This window comes from Diadema antillarum, unplaced genomic scaffold (assembly GCF_040938485.1).
Source record: "Diadema antillarum isolate AM-2024a unplaced genomic scaffold, OU_Dant_1.0 seq00001476_RagTag, whole genome shotgun sequence".
In the NCBI taxonomy this organism is placed as follows: domain Eukaryota; kingdom Metazoa; phylum Echinodermata; class Echinoidea; order Diadematoida; family Diadematidae; genus Diadema; species Diadema antillarum.
The window spans coordinates 432,345-450,837 of record NW_027272215.1 but is presented as its reverse complement, the minus strand read 5'-3'; the positions used below and the strand labels follow the sequence as shown (position 1 = coordinate 450,837).

The 18,493-nt window shown below is 38.2% G+C and overlaps 1 protein-coding gene across 1 annotated transcript; it reads right to left on the bottom strand.

The window, feature by feature from the left end:
- Positions 1 to 607: 607 nt before the first annotated feature.
- On the bottom strand, positions 608 to 13,350 carry LOC139709866 (solute carrier organic anion transporter family member 4A1-like). Its single transcript, XM_071621825.1, has 11 exons — positions 13,060 to 13,350; positions 10,707 to 11,018; positions 9,394 to 9,592; positions 8,478 to 8,577; positions 7,707 to 7,828; positions 6,689 to 6,943; positions 5,524 to 5,719; positions 4,575 to 4,734; positions 3,630 to 3,799; positions 1,633 to 1,697; positions 608 to 927 (listed from the first exon to the last, which is right to left on the bottom strand). Exons 1-11 carry the CDS (start codon positions 13,348 to 13,350, stop codon positions 608 to 610), a joined length of 2,190 nt encoding a protein of 729 aa, XP_071477926.1.
- Between the last annotated feature and the right edge of the window lie 5,143 nt (positions 13,351 to 18,493).

The following is an 18,493-nucleotide window of genomic DNA, read 5'->3' as shown; positions in this document are numbered from 1 at the left end:
GAAATGATTTATCAAATGAAATCACAGCCTCATCAGAGTGGTGTGTAACCAATCACTATCAACCAACAGACGTCACGTGAGTACACGATTTAATACGTAAGTCTAGTATCATCAATAATGTACTCTCCCGTTTAGTGTTTGTGCGTTTACGGCTTCAGACGGGTAAGAGAGTACAAAATGCAGCAGCAGTAGTAGTACCAAGGTTGCACCATTTAAACTATTCGTATTTTGAGGTGAATAATGTTGGTCATTTGTGAATTGCTATGCACGATAAATCAGGCAGGTGAATTTTGGTCAGTTATCATTTGACTTTTCCTGAATTCTGTGGATGGAATGTTTGAAATTTGTGTCCGTATCTTAAAGAATTCAACTCTGCGTAAAGAACATAAATCACCATAATGCAGTCTTTTCCTGGGTGGAAAAGATTTTTTTTTCCTCGGAAATAAACTCGTTGCATAGCTGTCAGGCACTTGCCTGTATTTCGAGGTGAAAGGTGAAAGGTGAAAGGTGAAATTTTCTTCCAGATTGCGTGGCACAAGTGATATCAGTTCCTACATAGGGAGCACGTTGGCTTTATACGCTCACATTATGGAAGAAGATTACATAGTTATATGGGCGTTGTAGCCTCAATCTTTGCGTTGCCGTTGATTACGTGAGCGCCGCCGTCGCCTATCCCATTTGCAGCCACCTCATCCGCCTTTTCCTCGTTGGTGGCGTCGTTCTCTCCGATGGGTTTGTGGGCGATAAGGGCGCCGACAAAGAAGACAAGCGACAGGATTCGCAGGCACACGGTCATAATGAGAGTGTAGGTGGCCAGGTTTCCGTTGTCGTACATCCAACACGTGCGACCGCCCTCGCAGTCTTCTTCCCAGATTAAACACGTGCTGTCAATGAGCAGACCGAATACGACGGGACCAGGAACCGTTCCTGTTGTAGTGCAAAAGACACATACATTATGGATCCATCTTTAATAGCTCTGATTAAATTGTACTTTAAACTGTACTGCGGTCCTGTTTGCAAGCTCAAGTTATTCGTTAGGTTCAAACAGGCGGAGGGAGAGAGTTTTAAAAAAAGAGATATAAAAAAGAGGTTGCCTCATGCTAGAACTTATTTAGTGACAAATGTATTTTTGCCCTGGTTAACTTGCTTTATGTTTACACCTTTTGTACATTTTGTGTAAATGTATTGTAGTAATGTACCAAAAAGTGAGGAGACTGCACTATACATGTTCGCCTTTTCATGCTTTTAGCAGCCCCTCAATGTTCATTAATAGTCTTTAAAGAAATAAAATTGGTTTCTATGATTGTGACATTCTATGTTAGATGAAATGTGTTATTATGTTGACGTTTGTAATATGCATGAATATTGTTTGGAAATAAAATAAAGATAGAAACGAATGACGGAATAAAGGAATGAATGAATTAGTGAATATTAAAGGATGTAGACAAGACAAAGCAATGATGAGAAGATGACGACGAAGAAGAAAAAGAACCTGGAAAAAGAATATTATGATGAAGAGTTTGTAGGATTTGGAGAAGATAGAAGCGAGAGAGAAGTAGAGAGTACGTATAGTATATGGCGGTAGGAACAGATATGTAAAAGCGAGATATTCATACGTCATGTGTAACTCACCCAAGGCCCGATATAAAAGAGACTGTAAACCAAGGCCGAACGCTCTTTGTGAATGACCAACACACCTGCAGAATGAAGAGAAAAGAAAATCCTCCAAGAAACCTTTCATGGCATCTCCTCCTTTTGGTGTCCCACATTCCTAGTATATCATCAATGTTAAAGACAACTTTTACAGTCGGGACGTTTAATAATCATTATTTCCATTACAAGGCACTGCTGTAGAGGTCGGAGCGTGTCTTTAATCACCGTCTATACAATTCGTTGTCTCTTCTGAGTGCATGCTCTCATTAATGATGACACTGATGATGATAACAACAATAATGATGATAATAGTAACAGTATTTTTATCTTCATCATTGTTACCAACAAATAATTGATTATTCTTACATGACAACCAGCAAATGAAATTGCAAAGTTCTCACACCAATTTTTGCACTCGTGTATAATGATTTATGTTGTAATCTACTTGACAGCAGTGTGTACGGGGGCAGGTCTGCACTATTGTAAAGTACACGAGATAAGATTCGCAATGGCTTATAGAATATTAATGTTGATGAATGTTACCTTAATATGGCGTCCGTGCTCGCAATCTACGGTTGATATGAACCCCTTTTAAAAGGCATCATGTGTGCTCAATCATTGTGGATTTTTGTCATAAACTATGATCATTCGGAATTAGCCTGTCCAAGGGGGTACTTGGCGAGTTTGTCCTTTTTTTAGTTCAGTTCAGTTCAGTTTCAGTTTCAAGTTATTCAAACCAAATCAAACATAACAAAAGTACAAGACATAACTGCAAAAATTCAGAATGATAGGTTTGGGACCCCAGTGAAGCACAGCTTGTGTTCGGGCCCCTTTACACAATACACTACAGTATATGGCAAGGTGTAACATATTTACATGGAGTATAACATTATGTACATATTATACAACATAATAAATGCAGACAAGTACACGTATACCACCTCCCCCATACACAACACAACACACACACACTCACACACACACACGCATACACACATGCATGCACACCTCATTTATGGCTACCTCATCTCATTTTCTGCATTCATGTACCTAATTTCAATCTGTCGAAAAGGTGTCTTTTACACCAAATATTAAATCGAGATAGTGTAGTGGAATTAATTATATTACGGGGAAACTTAATCCATTCTTTAACACAGACTATTCTGAATGAATTTAAGTCACGATAAAACAAAACCAGCGGTAAAAAATAGTCGGGACAAAAAATACCAAGGGTGAAAATGTTGCGGGTATTGTATTATTATGTCAGGGTAGAAATGCCCGAGGTAACTAATGTCCAGGATAGAAATGTCAAGGGCAAAATGTCGGGTATAAAAGATTCACGGGTAAAAATGTCAGGGGTGATGATAATAAAGAGGTCCTATATGCGGTTCCATTACTTACGGTTTTTCATGCAGTGCACTGGAGAGATACACGGACTATCATTTCATGATTTTTTTTCTTTTATGACCCTCTACAACAAAAGGATCCTAAAGTCGCTGACGGGCGAGCCAATCATGGCCCAGAAAAATGCTATTTTCAGGCCTTTCCTTTGATCATTTAGCTTCGAAATTTCGGCAGATGATAGAAGATACATTAGACTACAAAATTATGTAAAAACAGAAATCCAAACGTTTGACAGATTTTGGTGGTCTGACTTCAAACTCGATTTTCTCGGCTCACCCGTCAGCGACTTTAGGATCCTTTTGTTGTAGCGGGTCATTTTTTTTTTATTTCTGCCCTTTGTACTAAACAGAATCACTCCCGGAAGAAGTGACAGCTGATGAATATTCGCAGCCTTGAAAGTAGACTTATGATCTGAAATATTGATATTTTGTTAATTGTGACAATGGCTTCTGTGTTAAAGATTAATTCTCCAAGATTTTACTCCGTTCCCCCATTGGACTTCATAATCCTTTTAGACTCTGTACAGTTCGAGACCTGCACTGTTCCCGGCAGTAAAGGATTAACCCACTTACCTGAGTGTTGCTGTTAACGATGGCACAATGGCAAAGAAAGTGCTGGTTAGCATGATGAATAGGACCACGAGGAATACCGTCTGCTGGGGGCAGGCGTAATCACATTTCCCGCTCTTCGCTGAGGTAGTCTCGTTCGTAATTCCCGCTATACATCTACAGTCAGAGTATGTCTGGATACGTCACAGGGAGAGTGACGTCATAGAAAGATGGACAGGAGAGCATTAAAGTCAATGAGAGAGAGAGAGAGAGAGAGAGAGAGAGAAATGGGGACCTATTTGACTGATGTTGCTTCATTGCTCTATATTCCGCCTGGTTGACAGTTTCATTTCAGGTATGTTGGTTTTTCTCTTTTTATAATGCAGTGTATTGTATTACTTTAATTTCTTTTATCTAAAAATCGTCTAAGTTTCAAAAACACCCGGATACAGTTAAGATGAATCTCAACTATACACGAACTTCGTTCTTATTGTAGTCTTGTAATATAATTGCGTCGTAAACTCGTCGTAGACTTCAGGTTTTGAGGGTCCCCTAAAGCAGGCACAGTTATTGGCTATAATTATATAAGGCAAACTTTCTCATTGTATAGGAGGGAACTTGTTCCCAAGATGTTCATGAAGTGTGTGGGGCAGAAAACTAGTCTGTTGTTGGTTCTTTGATCCTGGCGAGCAACACAAAAGCAAGAACAAAATATTGATTACAGATATCCTGCCCGAATATCTAAACTTTCCAAACAGAAACAGAAAACCTTTATTTGCGAAAAGAAAGCAGAAATTATATCAACACACAATTTTGCATTGCTATCAGACCGTCATATGCTAGTACATGTAATCGGTAGAATATTTGAAAAGTCTTTTCAAATTAATAAGGTATACATCTTGTGTGTGTGTGTGTGTGTGTGTGTGAGCTTTTTTTTTCTTTTGCTTTGCTTTGCTCTTTCTCACTCACATTGATATCGTCAATTTCCTCCATCTGGAGACAGCCGGCGTGGCAGGGCGAGAAATAAAGGACGTCGTCACTCCCGCACACCGGGTCATAGTTGTCTTGACATTGGCAGTCGACGTTACACGCTGCCGTCACGTTCGCCTCGTCCATTGTGTACTCGGTCCTATTGTGGCGTGATGCGGACAAATCGGACTTGTGAATGGTGCACTCTAAATCATCATTTCTATTCTCTGCATGGAAGACTTGGTGACGAGCTATTCTGCGTATCTGTCCTTACTACATGTAAATACATTTCGATTCAGTACCAACATACGGTGTTCCTATGTCGGGCAAGTCTCGGGTGCGTTATGTGTTTATCGGGGCTAAAATTAATGTTTTAATAGGCTTTGCTTAAATATGATATATTCAGGTTACTAAAACTTTCAATGTAGGCCTACAACCCTCTAAAAAATAACAACAATGCTTTAAAGACGATTCGTGCCGATTTGACACATTGGTGATGAAGTTCAGCTTTAAAGGACTGTAAAGGGCTGGTATAGTGCTGGCCGAGATGAGGATGGGGCTTTCAACCCTTTGCAAGATACCAAGAAACCACTCACGAAATAATACAGAGCAAACCATTATAAGATTAAGTCAAAGTTCATTAGTTGAAAATCAATGTTGGAATGACTGGGACATCCAAAAACAAAGTAAAACAAATCGATCCCAATAAAAGTTAGTTCCCACCTTTTATTAGGATTGCACTCTTTTAGATATTTTAGCCATTTCAACACCAATTTTCATCAAATAAACATTGGATCCATCTTGGAATTACGTGCTCTTTCATATTTCATTAGAGGTTTCTCATTATCTCACTAAAAGTGTTAGAAACCTGAAGTTGGGTCTCAACCGAAACTATACGATCCTATTAATCGAAGATTCTGTACACCGTGCTCGTATTCGGTTTACTTACTTGCCGTCGTAGGTGACGGTGACACCGGCGAAGTCGATGTTGGGGCAGCTAGTGATGAAGATGAGGAGGGAGAGGAGCGAGACGGTGAGACAGACGATGCAAAACTTTACCATGCCCCGGAAGTCGAGTTTGAGGCATCGTACCAGAAGTCCGCCCACGAGGCATCCAATGAGACTCGCAGGAATGACCTGTATACCTGTTTAAAACAGACCGTATAAATCCATGAAAATCGGCACGGAAGAACGAGAAAGAATGAATGATTTTTTTTCCTCACAAAGAAAACTTAGTCGCATAGAAACATTCAGGTACATAAATATCACTCTGAAGGATATATAGCATGGATAACATGATTTCGCAGACAGCCACAAACGATCTAAATACAGAAATGAGAATAAAATTCCAGCTATTAAATGTTGGATACATCACCTTTTTTTTTTACATGTGATCATTTATTTCCTTTGTTTGCTTAAGAAAACGACGCATGAATAAAGAAAAAAAATTCTAGTGATTTGTGTTTCTTTCTGGCATAAAAGAGGAAGTACAGTTTGCATACCGAACGCAACATTGTAACTTTTAAGCTTTTTTCTATATGAGGGTCCAGTATACATGGTATAAGGGTACTTTTAGTGAAGTCTGAATTTTATTCTGTAACACCATTTCCTGTATTTGAGAAATATATATATATATTTTTGTAGCAGGGAGTGCATGATGCATCAATTATAAAACAAATAAGGAACGCATCATCATATCAGCAGGTACAATAGGTGTACATGACGGAATGAAAATGGGTCGCTTCGTAACTTTAGTTATGCACAAGTTGTGGAAAAAGAATATTTGCTTTGAATTTTCTTGTAAGAAAACAATTGCAAAATCTTCAAAATATAGCTAGTATCAACAATAATGTAGTCCTATATAGTGATAATAATTATAAAAGCCCCTATTGTCTATGCTCTTGAACACGTCGGAAGAAAAGAAAAGGAGGTGGGAGCATGGCAGGATTTCTTTTTTGTTAAGGGGGAACTTAGGTTCAGTATGATGGGAGAACACACGAGCGATGGAGAGCGGCGAGAGAGGGGAATGTTAGAGGGAGGATCCCAATCCTACACGAGTGAGTTTTCGGCCATGGAAATGGCTGGAGATGGGGAAAAATGCAACTCTTACTAACCGGCGATGAGTGCGGCAGTGCCCGAGGTGAAGTTAAACTGAGACTCGAGATACTTGGGGCCGAAAACAGCAATGCTAGCCAGAATGAACCACTCGGTAATGGCGGCTCCATTCAGACACATGAAGGGGATGTTCTTCAGTAGTGTCCATACAGCTCGCGGGAAGTCCATAAGTTTGTTGCCGAAGCCGGCCCGGGCGGAAAAGTCTGAACCTGCTTGAGCGTCGCCCTTGCGTTCTCGCTTGAGAGCCTTCGAGCCTTTGGGAGAACCGGGAAAGTATCGAAAAGGTTTAGGGGTTATGTGTGTTTGTGTTTGTGTGTGTGTGTGTGTGTGTTTGCATGTGTGGTCACTTGAGCCAAAACTGATTGAGCCATAACAAATTTCGGGTTATATAATGTTCTTGGAATGATAAATCTCGAATTAAAGTAAAGTAAAAGTTCACGATTATAATCAATTGTTGTTCGATATTCGACTTTTGAAGTTGCTGCTGTACTGTACTACTTACAAATAACAGAACCTATAAGTAGGCTTGTAAACGTGCATTCTTCTGTTGTACTGCAAGAGATTCTAAAATTCGTGAACATTAGTGTGCAATTATATTAATCGAAAAAAAATGTGATGTTTAGTCTAAATTCAAATTATGCCGATTTGGAGGTTCCTGATTTGTTATGATAACAAGATAATGGTAAATTATTCTATACATTTTGAGGCACTGCACAGACAAAATAATGCTCTGCCTTCTAATGTATTCTCTTTAGAGGATACAAGGATTTGTCGGAACTCTGTAGGTTATGATCATTTTATGATTAAGTAGCGATAGTTTTGTGATATAACTAGGGCCTTGGCCATTGTATGATATCTTAAGTAAGTGTCATAGCCATATAATCCATTATAAGGTTTCGCAAATGTGTCAATAATGTTTTCAATAGAATATTTGCATTTTTATTTAAGGCTCAGCAAAGTTTGACTCTCTCTGTCTCATTCTATTAGGAAGTGATCCGTGAAATGGATGAGGATTACCTGGCAACGACCTGGAGAATCCCAAGATTGGGATGACAACAAGAAGACAGAAGAAAGCGGAGACAAAGAATCCCATCCACCAACCTCCTACCCACAGTGGACTCTCTGGGGTCAAACCAACACTGTAGGGATAGAAAAGATGACACTATACCTGTACACAGCAAAGCATTAGCTAACATAACAAAGCGTAACATGACATAACATATAACAAAACATAATATAACGAAACACGATACCTAACGTAACATAACATTATATAGATTTATAATTCATATTGTTGGAAATGAATGAAATTATTATAATATACCAAACGTTTACCTAATGTCTATAGTGCCCTTTCATCATCAGTTCCCAAATGATACATTTTAGACAAATATCAATTTGTAATAATATAATCTAGTCACGCATTTCATGAAGTTTATATACAAGTAAAACAAAAACATAATAAAGATACAGTCTTTGTTTTGCGGAAACAGGTGATGCTTCACAAGAGTCTTGCAGGTGAGGAATTTATTTGCATTAATCAAATTTTTGGGTAAATATCATAGAGGATTCTGAATAAGGATTATCGACAATGAGAAATTAAAAACGAAAGGGAAGGCACACCGGAGCTCAACAAGTTTACATCCATGATCTTTCAATTTTATCAATCAGTGATGCGAGTTAAATGAGGGGCACAGAGAAAAGGGGGACAATATGTAATTATTGTTTTAAAAAAATCGTTATTTCAGGAAAACATAAGTTTCGTCGTAACTCCATGGTCATACTTACTCCGCGGGGTCTACTTGAACGTCCGTGTAGACCGAGAGAAAAACTCCTCCTAAAACATAACCAAATGCTGGCCCGACGGTTGACATAGCTTGGAAAATCCCTGCAAGTGCGAACAATGATGATGACAATGTGAATAAACAATTAACAATTAACAAAAACAGTAAAGAACAAAATAATAATAATGATAATAATGTTAGCAATTAGCAGTAAATGAAATATAAATCGTCGGCTGAGAGTAAGAAGACTATTGGTTTTGTGGCAACTTAACACCCTTCTCATTTTCAGCGGACGATATTATGTCAACAGTAAATGACAATTTTAAGAATTATCAATCAACAACAAATAATGATAATGTTAACAATTATAAGCAATAGATAATATTGTTAACAGTAAGTTAATGATAACATAGCAATAAACAAAAATAATGTTGATCGCAATGAACGGTTCAACAATGAAACTGTTCAGGCAGAAATCAACATCATAATGACAAGATAAAGTCCCCAAAGCAGAACCCTCCCCCTCCGCCCCATCCACACACTCAAACTATAACTGCAACAATCCACGACGATTGAAAGGACCTCATTAGCCTTAAAGAAAACCAAAAACCCAAAGAGAAAATAATGTGGATTGAGTGAAAACGCAACGTTAGTAGAACACATCAGTGAAAGTTTGAGGAAAATCGCAAAAGTTATGACGTTTCGGTGTTGGAACCGCCGCGGCGGTTAGCCGGATGAGGAGACTACTAGAGCTTATGTGGAGAGTAAATATAAAAATAATGTAAAGAAAATTCCACAAAAATTCACTTTTCTAGCATAATTGAAGAATAATTGCTATTCTTGACATATTATGTCAGTATCAAGTTGATGGAATGTGTAATTTTCATGAAAAATTAATTTTTCGTTTGTTGGCCACTTACCGATGTAGACAGCTAACACCTTGGGTTTTACGTTGTCGTCCATGTACGTCACCCCGAGGGTGTATAGGGGTGACGCCCCGAGGCCGTGCAGCACCTGAGCCGCTACAAACACCCAGTAGTAATTACTCAGGCTTGTCTCACCCTCCTCACACGGGTCAGTCCCGTTGCCATTAACATTGCACGTTAGTATCTCCGTATCCTGAATGGGTGGGAAATAATGAGTGAAATACATCTAGAATTTGACAAAATGGGAATTTGAATTTCTTTCGGTTGGCATGGGGGTCACTGTCGATTATGCTAAACAAAAACAACTAATGAATACCCAGGTATTAATGATATAGTCAACCTTGATAGCCTTCAACGAATGCAAGGTGACTGCAGAAAATTCTTCGACTTAGGCAAATTTCGACTAACATAATATGATTAAAGCATATAGATTATGTCCATCTAGAGTAGAATTTTTCATCCTTCTTCTGTATTTCTGCCAAAAAATTGTTTTTGTGGCTGAAAAAATGCAGCATTCACATAAGATCAAATTTGAACCCCCCCCCCAAAAAAAATGATGTTTGAAATGTCTCATTACCACTGAGGAATTTGTAGGTTCTATTTGAAAGTAAAGTTGTTGATAACCTTGCTCATTTAAAAAGATATATATATATATATTTTTGTTTCCTCTTTTCTCCTTTTCTTCCCCTTTATCTATTTTTCCTCTTTTGTCGGTCAAATTTTGACGACACGTCAATATTCAAGTGATTAAAATAACTTCCCACCACCCCCACCCCGCCCCCATCCTTTATCCTCCAAGTGGGCGGGGAGGAAGACCCTTGATGTGCAAGTCGACTTACAGTGACCCCCTGTTTACCAACGTGGGTAAGAACTAGCTTCGGAGCCGGCTGCTGCCTTTTATGCACATAAGCAAGGTCCTTATACCCCCATTCCACGGAGATTTCCCTTATACTCCCATTCCACAGAGATTTTATCTCATCGGGCACTCATCGCAAGCAAAGTTTACCGCTTCCGGCCACCCACCGAAGTGTATCGGATCGCAGTCTGATGAATCCGACTTGTGTTGGTCGACTATCAGGTAAGTGTCAGACAATCCCCATGTCGGACGGTGATCCGATGAGGCAAGATCGCCCGATGAGGATCACGTGCAACATGTCTGACATTCACCTGCTAGTCGACCAACAACGTCGGATTAATCGGACAGTGATCCGATGCACATCGGTGGCTGGTCGGAAGCAGCAAACTTTGCTTCCGATGACTAACCGATGATAAAAAAATCTCAGTGGAGTGGGATTATTAGACGGTACCTGACGCGGCGAATAGTAGTCCGTCGCAAAATGCGGAAGGGTGAAGAGCAGCGAGCCCATGGCGAAGATGAAGGCTCCCGTGCCGATCCAGCGCGGCTTGTGACTCTTTTCGCCCAAGTACGTGACGAAGACGACGACGATCATGACGGAGAAGTCGTAGCAGCTGGAGATGAAGCCGCTGCGGACGCTGGTCAGACCGAAGCGGCGTTCCAGCGTGGTCGTCACCACGTAGACGATGCCGTTGACGGTCATGCCTTGGGCGACGGCGAAGACGCAGAGAAAGAAGAGGTAGCCCTTGGGATTGTGGCAGAACTACCAGACAAAGAAAAAAGGTAGAAATAATAATAATAATTATAATAATGATAATAATGATAACAACAATAATAATAATGATGATAATGATAATAATAATAATAATAATAATTATAACAATAACAATGATGACAATAATGATAATGATGATGGTAATAAAATTAATTATAATGATAATAATAATCATAATAATAATAATGATAATAATAATAATTATCATTATAATTATAATAGTAATAATGATGATAAAAATAATAATAACAGCAAGTTTTTACAAAGCACATTTAAGACTTGAATAGCATATCAATTCACTTTACAACACTAATTTCAACGCTATACAAAATATTCCACTGAAAATCACGATACAAATCATTATACCCCATAAACCTTCAACAGCTGGTTTACATACGCGTAACAGCTCAATGTTATACATATTAAAATCTGACATAGCTATATAAATAACATCAAATTTGATAAACATTTGCTATTTTATTTAATTTCGAGAAATGAATTCACAAATAGGTTTGAAAGTGTGGTATTTTTGTCAGTGTTTCGTCGTCATTTTGACCATGGGATAAGAATTGTCCTGATTACAAGAAAACTTAGTCAAAAACATTGTATTGCTTGTACGTATATGGTGTTCAAACCGAATGGTTGAATTTACCTGTGATAGATATGTAATACTACTGTAAGAATATCAATCTAGAGAGTCTTAAAAAACATGCTATTCAGTGACATTCTATGCTCATAACATAGTTTTACCATTAACTACATTCACAAGTAAAAATAATGGCACACATGCATACTTTATAATTATGGTTATCATTGGTACGAATGAAGGAACATGCAATGTGTATAACGCATGCATGTATTTCATAATGAGCGTCGTTTTGTATTCATTTCAGCTAGATTATTAATATAGACTTGCATTACTTTCAGCATTTACGACATGAAGTTTATCTTTCTGGACTTATTGTCCACCATCTGGAAGCGACAGTGGATTTAAACGCAAAAATGGCCTAGTTAAAAAGAGTTGAATACACGCAAATGAGCGCTCACGTGTATTACGTGCGTCAGCCCGAGCGCGTCTGGGTGTTTCTGTATGCGTGTTCGCTACTCAAAAGCTAGGCTGAGCAAGTTGTACGAAATAATTGTATGTGTCACTTGTGTCTGTTTTGGGCGTCACAGATATTGTATGAACTGAATGATTTGTAGGTGTTTCGAAAAGTCTCTGCTATAGTTTAAGCGGTACTTCAACCATTAATGTGTTTACCATCTTATCAGATAATTTGGGTAAATGACCTGTTGTGAACACACCAAGTGTAAACTCAAGTTTGAGTAATCTTATCGGGAACGAGGTCGAATTGAAGGTTTTGTGGCACAAGTGATACACGGGATACAACTCGAGCTCAACATTCGAACTGAAGAAATAGAATGCATGATCTACATGTGGAGAAAAAAAAAACACACCCGCGAAAGGACAGGTTTGTTCACTTGATGGTTTTGAAAAATGTTAATTCCCGGACATAGCTGGATTCTCTCGTAGCAACCGTCTTTGCTGTCATACTGTTGTAGATTAGAGAATTGCGAGTAGGCCTCCAATGTATTCACAAATCTGCACGTCCCCGTAACGAAAGGCGTTATCCTCATGTTAAAAGGAAATACTACTCATCAGATTTTTCTTTTTTTTTGTGGGGGGGGGGGGGGGATGATTACTATGGTAAAGGAGAATCTTTTCATTTATTCCGAATAACTATGAACACGATGAGCTGTTTAAAAATCTCCTGTACCTCAATTCTGCGAGCCTCGGAAAATAGGATCATAACCGTGCTCTTTTTGAAATATCTCGCTTCACCTCCTTCCAAACGTAAACAACTGATGTAACAGTGGCAGCTTGACATTGTGAGATGAAGATCAATAATGCCCCTCTTCGTTCGCAGCTTTCAAACCAAGTTGGCAGGTTAGTTTCAACTCGAGGCTTTTGTTTTTATTTTTGCTTTCATTTTCATAAATTGTGTTTACCCCTGATCGACCTTCTCACCTGAATGAACCCCGGTCTAATCCCGAACCATCCGCACTTTGGGTTGTCGTCATCGAGTTCGTCGACATCGTCGACCACTTTGCCATTGACATCCGACGCGTCGACATCGGCAAAACCGTTTAAGGTCGACTTGTCATTGACTCCATCCTTTTCCTTCTCCTTCTGCTTTTCCTCCTCATCTCTCTTGTCTTCCTCATTGAGGTCGACTTCGAAATACGCGTTGTCGACTCCTTTCTTGTCTTTGCCGTGATCGTCGTCGGATAAAATTGTCTGCGTCCCGTGCGAGTCCATTGCAAGCCGACTGTCCCCTTCAGATAAGTCTGTCACTGTAACCTGTGGTTTGTACGTACAATATGATATACAAAATATGTATATGATCCATAAACATCTAACATGATGAACCATGAAAGCTTTGTTCTTCGTAATCACAACAATTAAAAACATAAACTGACATGTGTGTCAGATTATACATGATTATGTGACGACGGCACTGGCTTTCAGTATTTTCATTTTTTTTTATTTGATAGAAAAAAAAGGAGATTACAAGATGTTACTCACCAATCAACGGATTATACAGATTTACGTGGCAAGATTGCCTCCCATCGAAAAAGGCAAAGTGTCACACTACGATGTAAGAGGTAGGCGCCTATAACATTGCCGATGAACAAAGTTATGTTTGACGTTTCTTTACTACAACTTGTCTTTGAATGCTGAAAGAGGTAGTAGATTAATGATTTTTATTTGATGTGATGAGCTCAGCGGTAACGTTCAGGTGCCTGATGTAGCGCATTCATCAATTGTTCATCGTTCCAATTCAATATTTCTGCTACTGACACGCTGAAAGTTATAATCCCAAGAAATATAATGACAATAATAGACAATGAATACAGTTTACTCAATAAGATCTTCGAACTGGAGGTAATTATAAAAATGACAATATCACAGCATATCATGATAATGATGATAAACTTTAAAGATGAAAAATAGAAATAGATGTAATAACTATTATACGAATAATATTCATTATTAACATTACCATTATTGTTATCATTATACTGATAACAATGACATGAATGACAATACGAAATGATCATTTACCCGCAGTGAAAGCACTGTTCTACCAGCGGGTTTCTTCCCACCTCCCTGGTTACCCCCCAGCTTTATACCAGCTACTTATTTGTAGACTTTGGTCATAGTGAACGTAGAGGAAAACACCTCGTCTGATGTAGTCTGGCTTCCAGACCCTCTGCTCGTACTATTTCGCTATTCAGTATATTGACGCCCTCAACGTCGAAAACTAGGATAGTTTAAGGTGGTTTCGGCAAAAAGGTGGTTTCGGCAAAGGCGGCGACTTCGTCGCCGCTGAGTCCAGTTGGCAAAGGGTCTGGAAACCAGACTACGTGTGATGGTGAACGCCCCTAGAGGGCATCGAAACAGTGATATTTTGCTTAAATTCACAACTCATCAATGCTTGATACGACCACTAGCTTTACAAAAATAATGTAATCACCAATATCGATTGACCTCAATTTTTAGTTCAGATATCGCGATGTAGCATTCTTAGACTGACCTCGCAAAAATATACACTGACACAAGTACTTTGTGAATCTATCATGTCATGTACATACATTAGTCTCATCTGTTGTTGTTGTTGTTTTTTTTTTTACTCTGACGATTCAATATATCTTCCTAAATACAGACGGTGAACTGTGTAACATGGCGATAAAGTTCAACCTCTTCAATAAGTAACCAATGCGTTATTTGCCTTATATACATTGCAAAGGATGGTTTGGGGTTTTTCTTGTCTTATCGCAGAGGGTTCGATAGGGTTATCAATACTTGTTTATCATCAGTTTGCCCCCAGCCCATGCCTGCTCCACATAAGTAATGAGGTTTGTCATTACTTGTATATGAGTTGGGCGTTTAATTACTAGGGGTGTGCGCACAGGATGTGCATGTCGGTTTGTTTAGATTCTTTGGGTGGAGATTCCAATAAGAACTGATTGTTCTGCAATATGTCTGACGTATAGGCCTAATTAATCATTGCCGCTTAGGGATATATCTTAATCAAAATTTTGTACTTTTTTTTTCTGCAGCTGTTCGACTTAGCACTGACAATTAACCAAAGAATCATTGCAATATTATTCATGTAATCATGCTAATATGGTGATACGATCATATTCGAATAACGGATTTATATCGAAAATATTTATAGGAAACCCTAATGACTCTTGTTTCTAACTCACCCTTGAAATTTGAGCACTCACACCCACACACACACACGCACACACACACACATATATAAATAAATAAATATATATATATATACATATATATATATATATAAATACGTATGATTATATTTATACTTTCATCGCTTTGTGCGTTTGTTTGTTGTTTGTTTTTATTGTTCCATATTGCACGTTTTAACAAATAAATAATAAACGTAACAAGAAATTGAATGAGTGAATTGTCGAATACAACAAATAAAATTATGAAAACATGTGAAATATGAGGAATCTACCATGAAGCGTTGCTTAGATTCTTAGATTTCGTAGATTTCCAGAAAAGTAATCTTAAGCACTCCATCAAAACCTTGGTGTTGGCACTGCGGGATGTTTTATTCACTATAACATAATTAATTTTGTAGGACATTGACGAGAAAGTAAGCAGAATAATTGCTTGTTTCAGTGCTAACAAAGAAGGTGGAATAGGCTTGATAAGTGATATTCTATGAGGCATCACTACGCATTAGATGGTCGCCCTGTAATATTATTTCGGGAGTGAATAAAACATCCCACAGTGGGCAACATCATCGTTTTGACGATAGATATCGTTTCATGCCTATACCTTCGCCTTTCATGCTGTGATCAGGTGCAAGAGGAATCCCTTAAACAGACAATGAATGTACATATTGCGATACAAGTCAGCAATCGTTCTTAAAACAAACAAACAAACAAACAAACATGTACACACATTTATGTGCACTTCTTTATTTCTCTAGTCTCATGTCTCTTACATAATAAGATGAGAGCCTATACCAAAATGTTTGAGTATTTGAGTAGATACTCGCCGGAGGTTCTGCACGATACAGGAAGAAAAAGAAGAAGAAAACGATATACCTGAACAAATACATCAAATCTTCCACAACAAAACGGTACTCACAGTATCAAATTGTTGTTCCTAGTTTTCCTTGAGCAAAGTCTTCCTCATGTACAGGTAATAGGCACCCTGTATTCTGCTTGGATACGAAATAAACCACCATGGACCGTGAGTGACGCCAGAATGGATCTCTGGCGTTGCCAACTGAGAGAAATCAGGGCCGATTATTTGTTGTAATGAGCCGGTGTCTTACATAACGTGTTTTAACGTTGATCCATTCCTGTGGGGGACAAAGGTCGCTGTACCGCCCTATCGGAGTTTCCCCTGTATCGATCCAGCCATTGATGAGAAGAACAACTGAGTGTATAAATTATTACATGTATTATTCATTGTCATTTATGAATCACGCCTATTCTGTTGATAATAATAATAATCATCATTATTATTATTATTATTATTATTATTATTATTACGATTATTCATGGTTATTATCATTGTTATTATCATTATTATTATTATTATGTTAATAACAATAACAACAATACAGTGCTTATAATAGAGCATATCATTGCCGTAGTGTCTGTATGGGCTTTAAGGTAGAGTATTGCAAATGGAAAAAGAGAATGAACTGTATATAGTACCGCAGACATGGTAGATGTTGCAGTTTGCAAGACCAAAACTCATACAAGATACTCTTTTAAAAGAAATGTCTTGAAAAGAGTTTTGATCTTTAACACTGTGTTTCAAATTAAGAGTGTCGTTTTCTATTCTTTGGTGGGAGAGGGTTGTAGGATGGTTTGTCGTGCGAATTGTTCATAATCATATACAGACGCCGACAATATTTCTGATATGATTGGAAAATTTCATGATTTTCTTACGCACACAAATAAATTGTGATTATTAGAATTAAGAAAAGGAAATCATACTTTATAAGTATATGCACAGATTCGTTGCACACATAATATTATTTTCTGTAAATTTTCAACGACTTGAGGAGAATGACAAAAGGATCACATCTTTCTCTTCATATTCATCTTCTGAGTTTTCTTTCTCTAACTCTGCCCCCCTCTCTCTCTCTGTACTATGATTGTTTGAATATATCTATTATCTCTTTTTGAGATCTCTTCTTCCAATAATCTTAACGCTATATCAAGAATCACGTCGTGTGTGTTTCTCAGTTAATCTTCTTATCACACATCGTTCGATGGTTACTGGTGAGAATTTTTAGACTACCGAGGGTTCAAAGGTCCTCGCTTGTTAATGTCCAACACTGGTGCTGATACTGATTGTTTACAAGTGCGACGTTTCCTCTGCGAATGTAGTAGATTCCTGCTTTATATAAATTCCCCGTGTACTTGACTTATATGTAGTGGTATATCCGTGGGCTTCACATGGGCGTATGCAAATGTGCTTTATGATTCCCTACTGATAAGTACTCCATCCTGCCCTCCCTCCCCCCCCCCCCAAAAAAAAAAAATGAAAACAGACAGACAGACAGAAAGAGCTGAACAGAGAGAAGTCGTCGAATTTGACGTATCACACGCATCACTTTAATTTGCAACGCATGAGAAATCTCAAGATTACAACACTGTCAGTGGCTGTATCACGTTCTTCTGAGCTTCGTTTTCTGTCATAACTTTAATAATTAGCAATACCGTTATCTATGACCGCATTGACCATTCATTTCAATATTTGAGAAATAATTATTCCCTTAACATTCTGTTTTGATACGTACCAGCTTACAAGGCAGTGGGGAGTATATCACGTTTTATTGACAGTACCTTTTTTCTAGACAGTTGTTCTCATGGTGCGAAGTTTGTTGTTGTTGTTGTTGTTGTTTTTTGTTGCAGAAACCCTTATCGAACTACAGTATCTGTAAGTGAAGACACTGTAAGATTAGACTAATGATAATGTAAATGGCAGATACATCTTGTACATTTTGTAAAATATAGATTCTTTGCCACTTGCTTTCTTTTTGCCATAAATTTGACTGTATAGGGCAGGGATCTTATAACTAATCACTGAGCTGCATGGCATGTTGTGATCTGTAGGTGGCGCTCTTTTACCTACCCGTGACCGTCTATGCGATACAAGATTCATGGTAACGAACTTTCTTTATAACACTTGTTCCGAAAATGGTGGGTATCTACTATTGCTTCTACAGATTATCTTGGGCATTACTAAGAGAGCGAACGCTTCTCAGGATTCAGCAAAAAGGTAATGATGCATTAGATGTTGTGGTTATTTTTGTTGTCCATTTTAATCAGAAGGCCTGTGCTATTTGCAATTGACATGGAAGTGACTATTCTGAAAAGGATTCATATCGATATCT

Bases quoted from the DNA above. Each gene is read 5' to 3' on its own strand.
- LOC139709866 (XM_071621825.1), bottom strand. From the start codon at position 13,350: ATGGACTCGCACGGGACGCAGACAATTTTATCCGACGACGATCACGGC. The intron at 8,578-9,393 runs GTAAGTGGCCAA...TCGCACTTGCAG, and splicing joins GGTGTTAGCTGTCTACATCG to GGATTTTCCAAGCTATGTCA. The intron at 4,735-5,523 runs GTAAGTAAACCG...ACGCCACAATAG, and splicing joins ACCGTCACCTACGACGGCAA to GACCGAGTACACAATGGACG.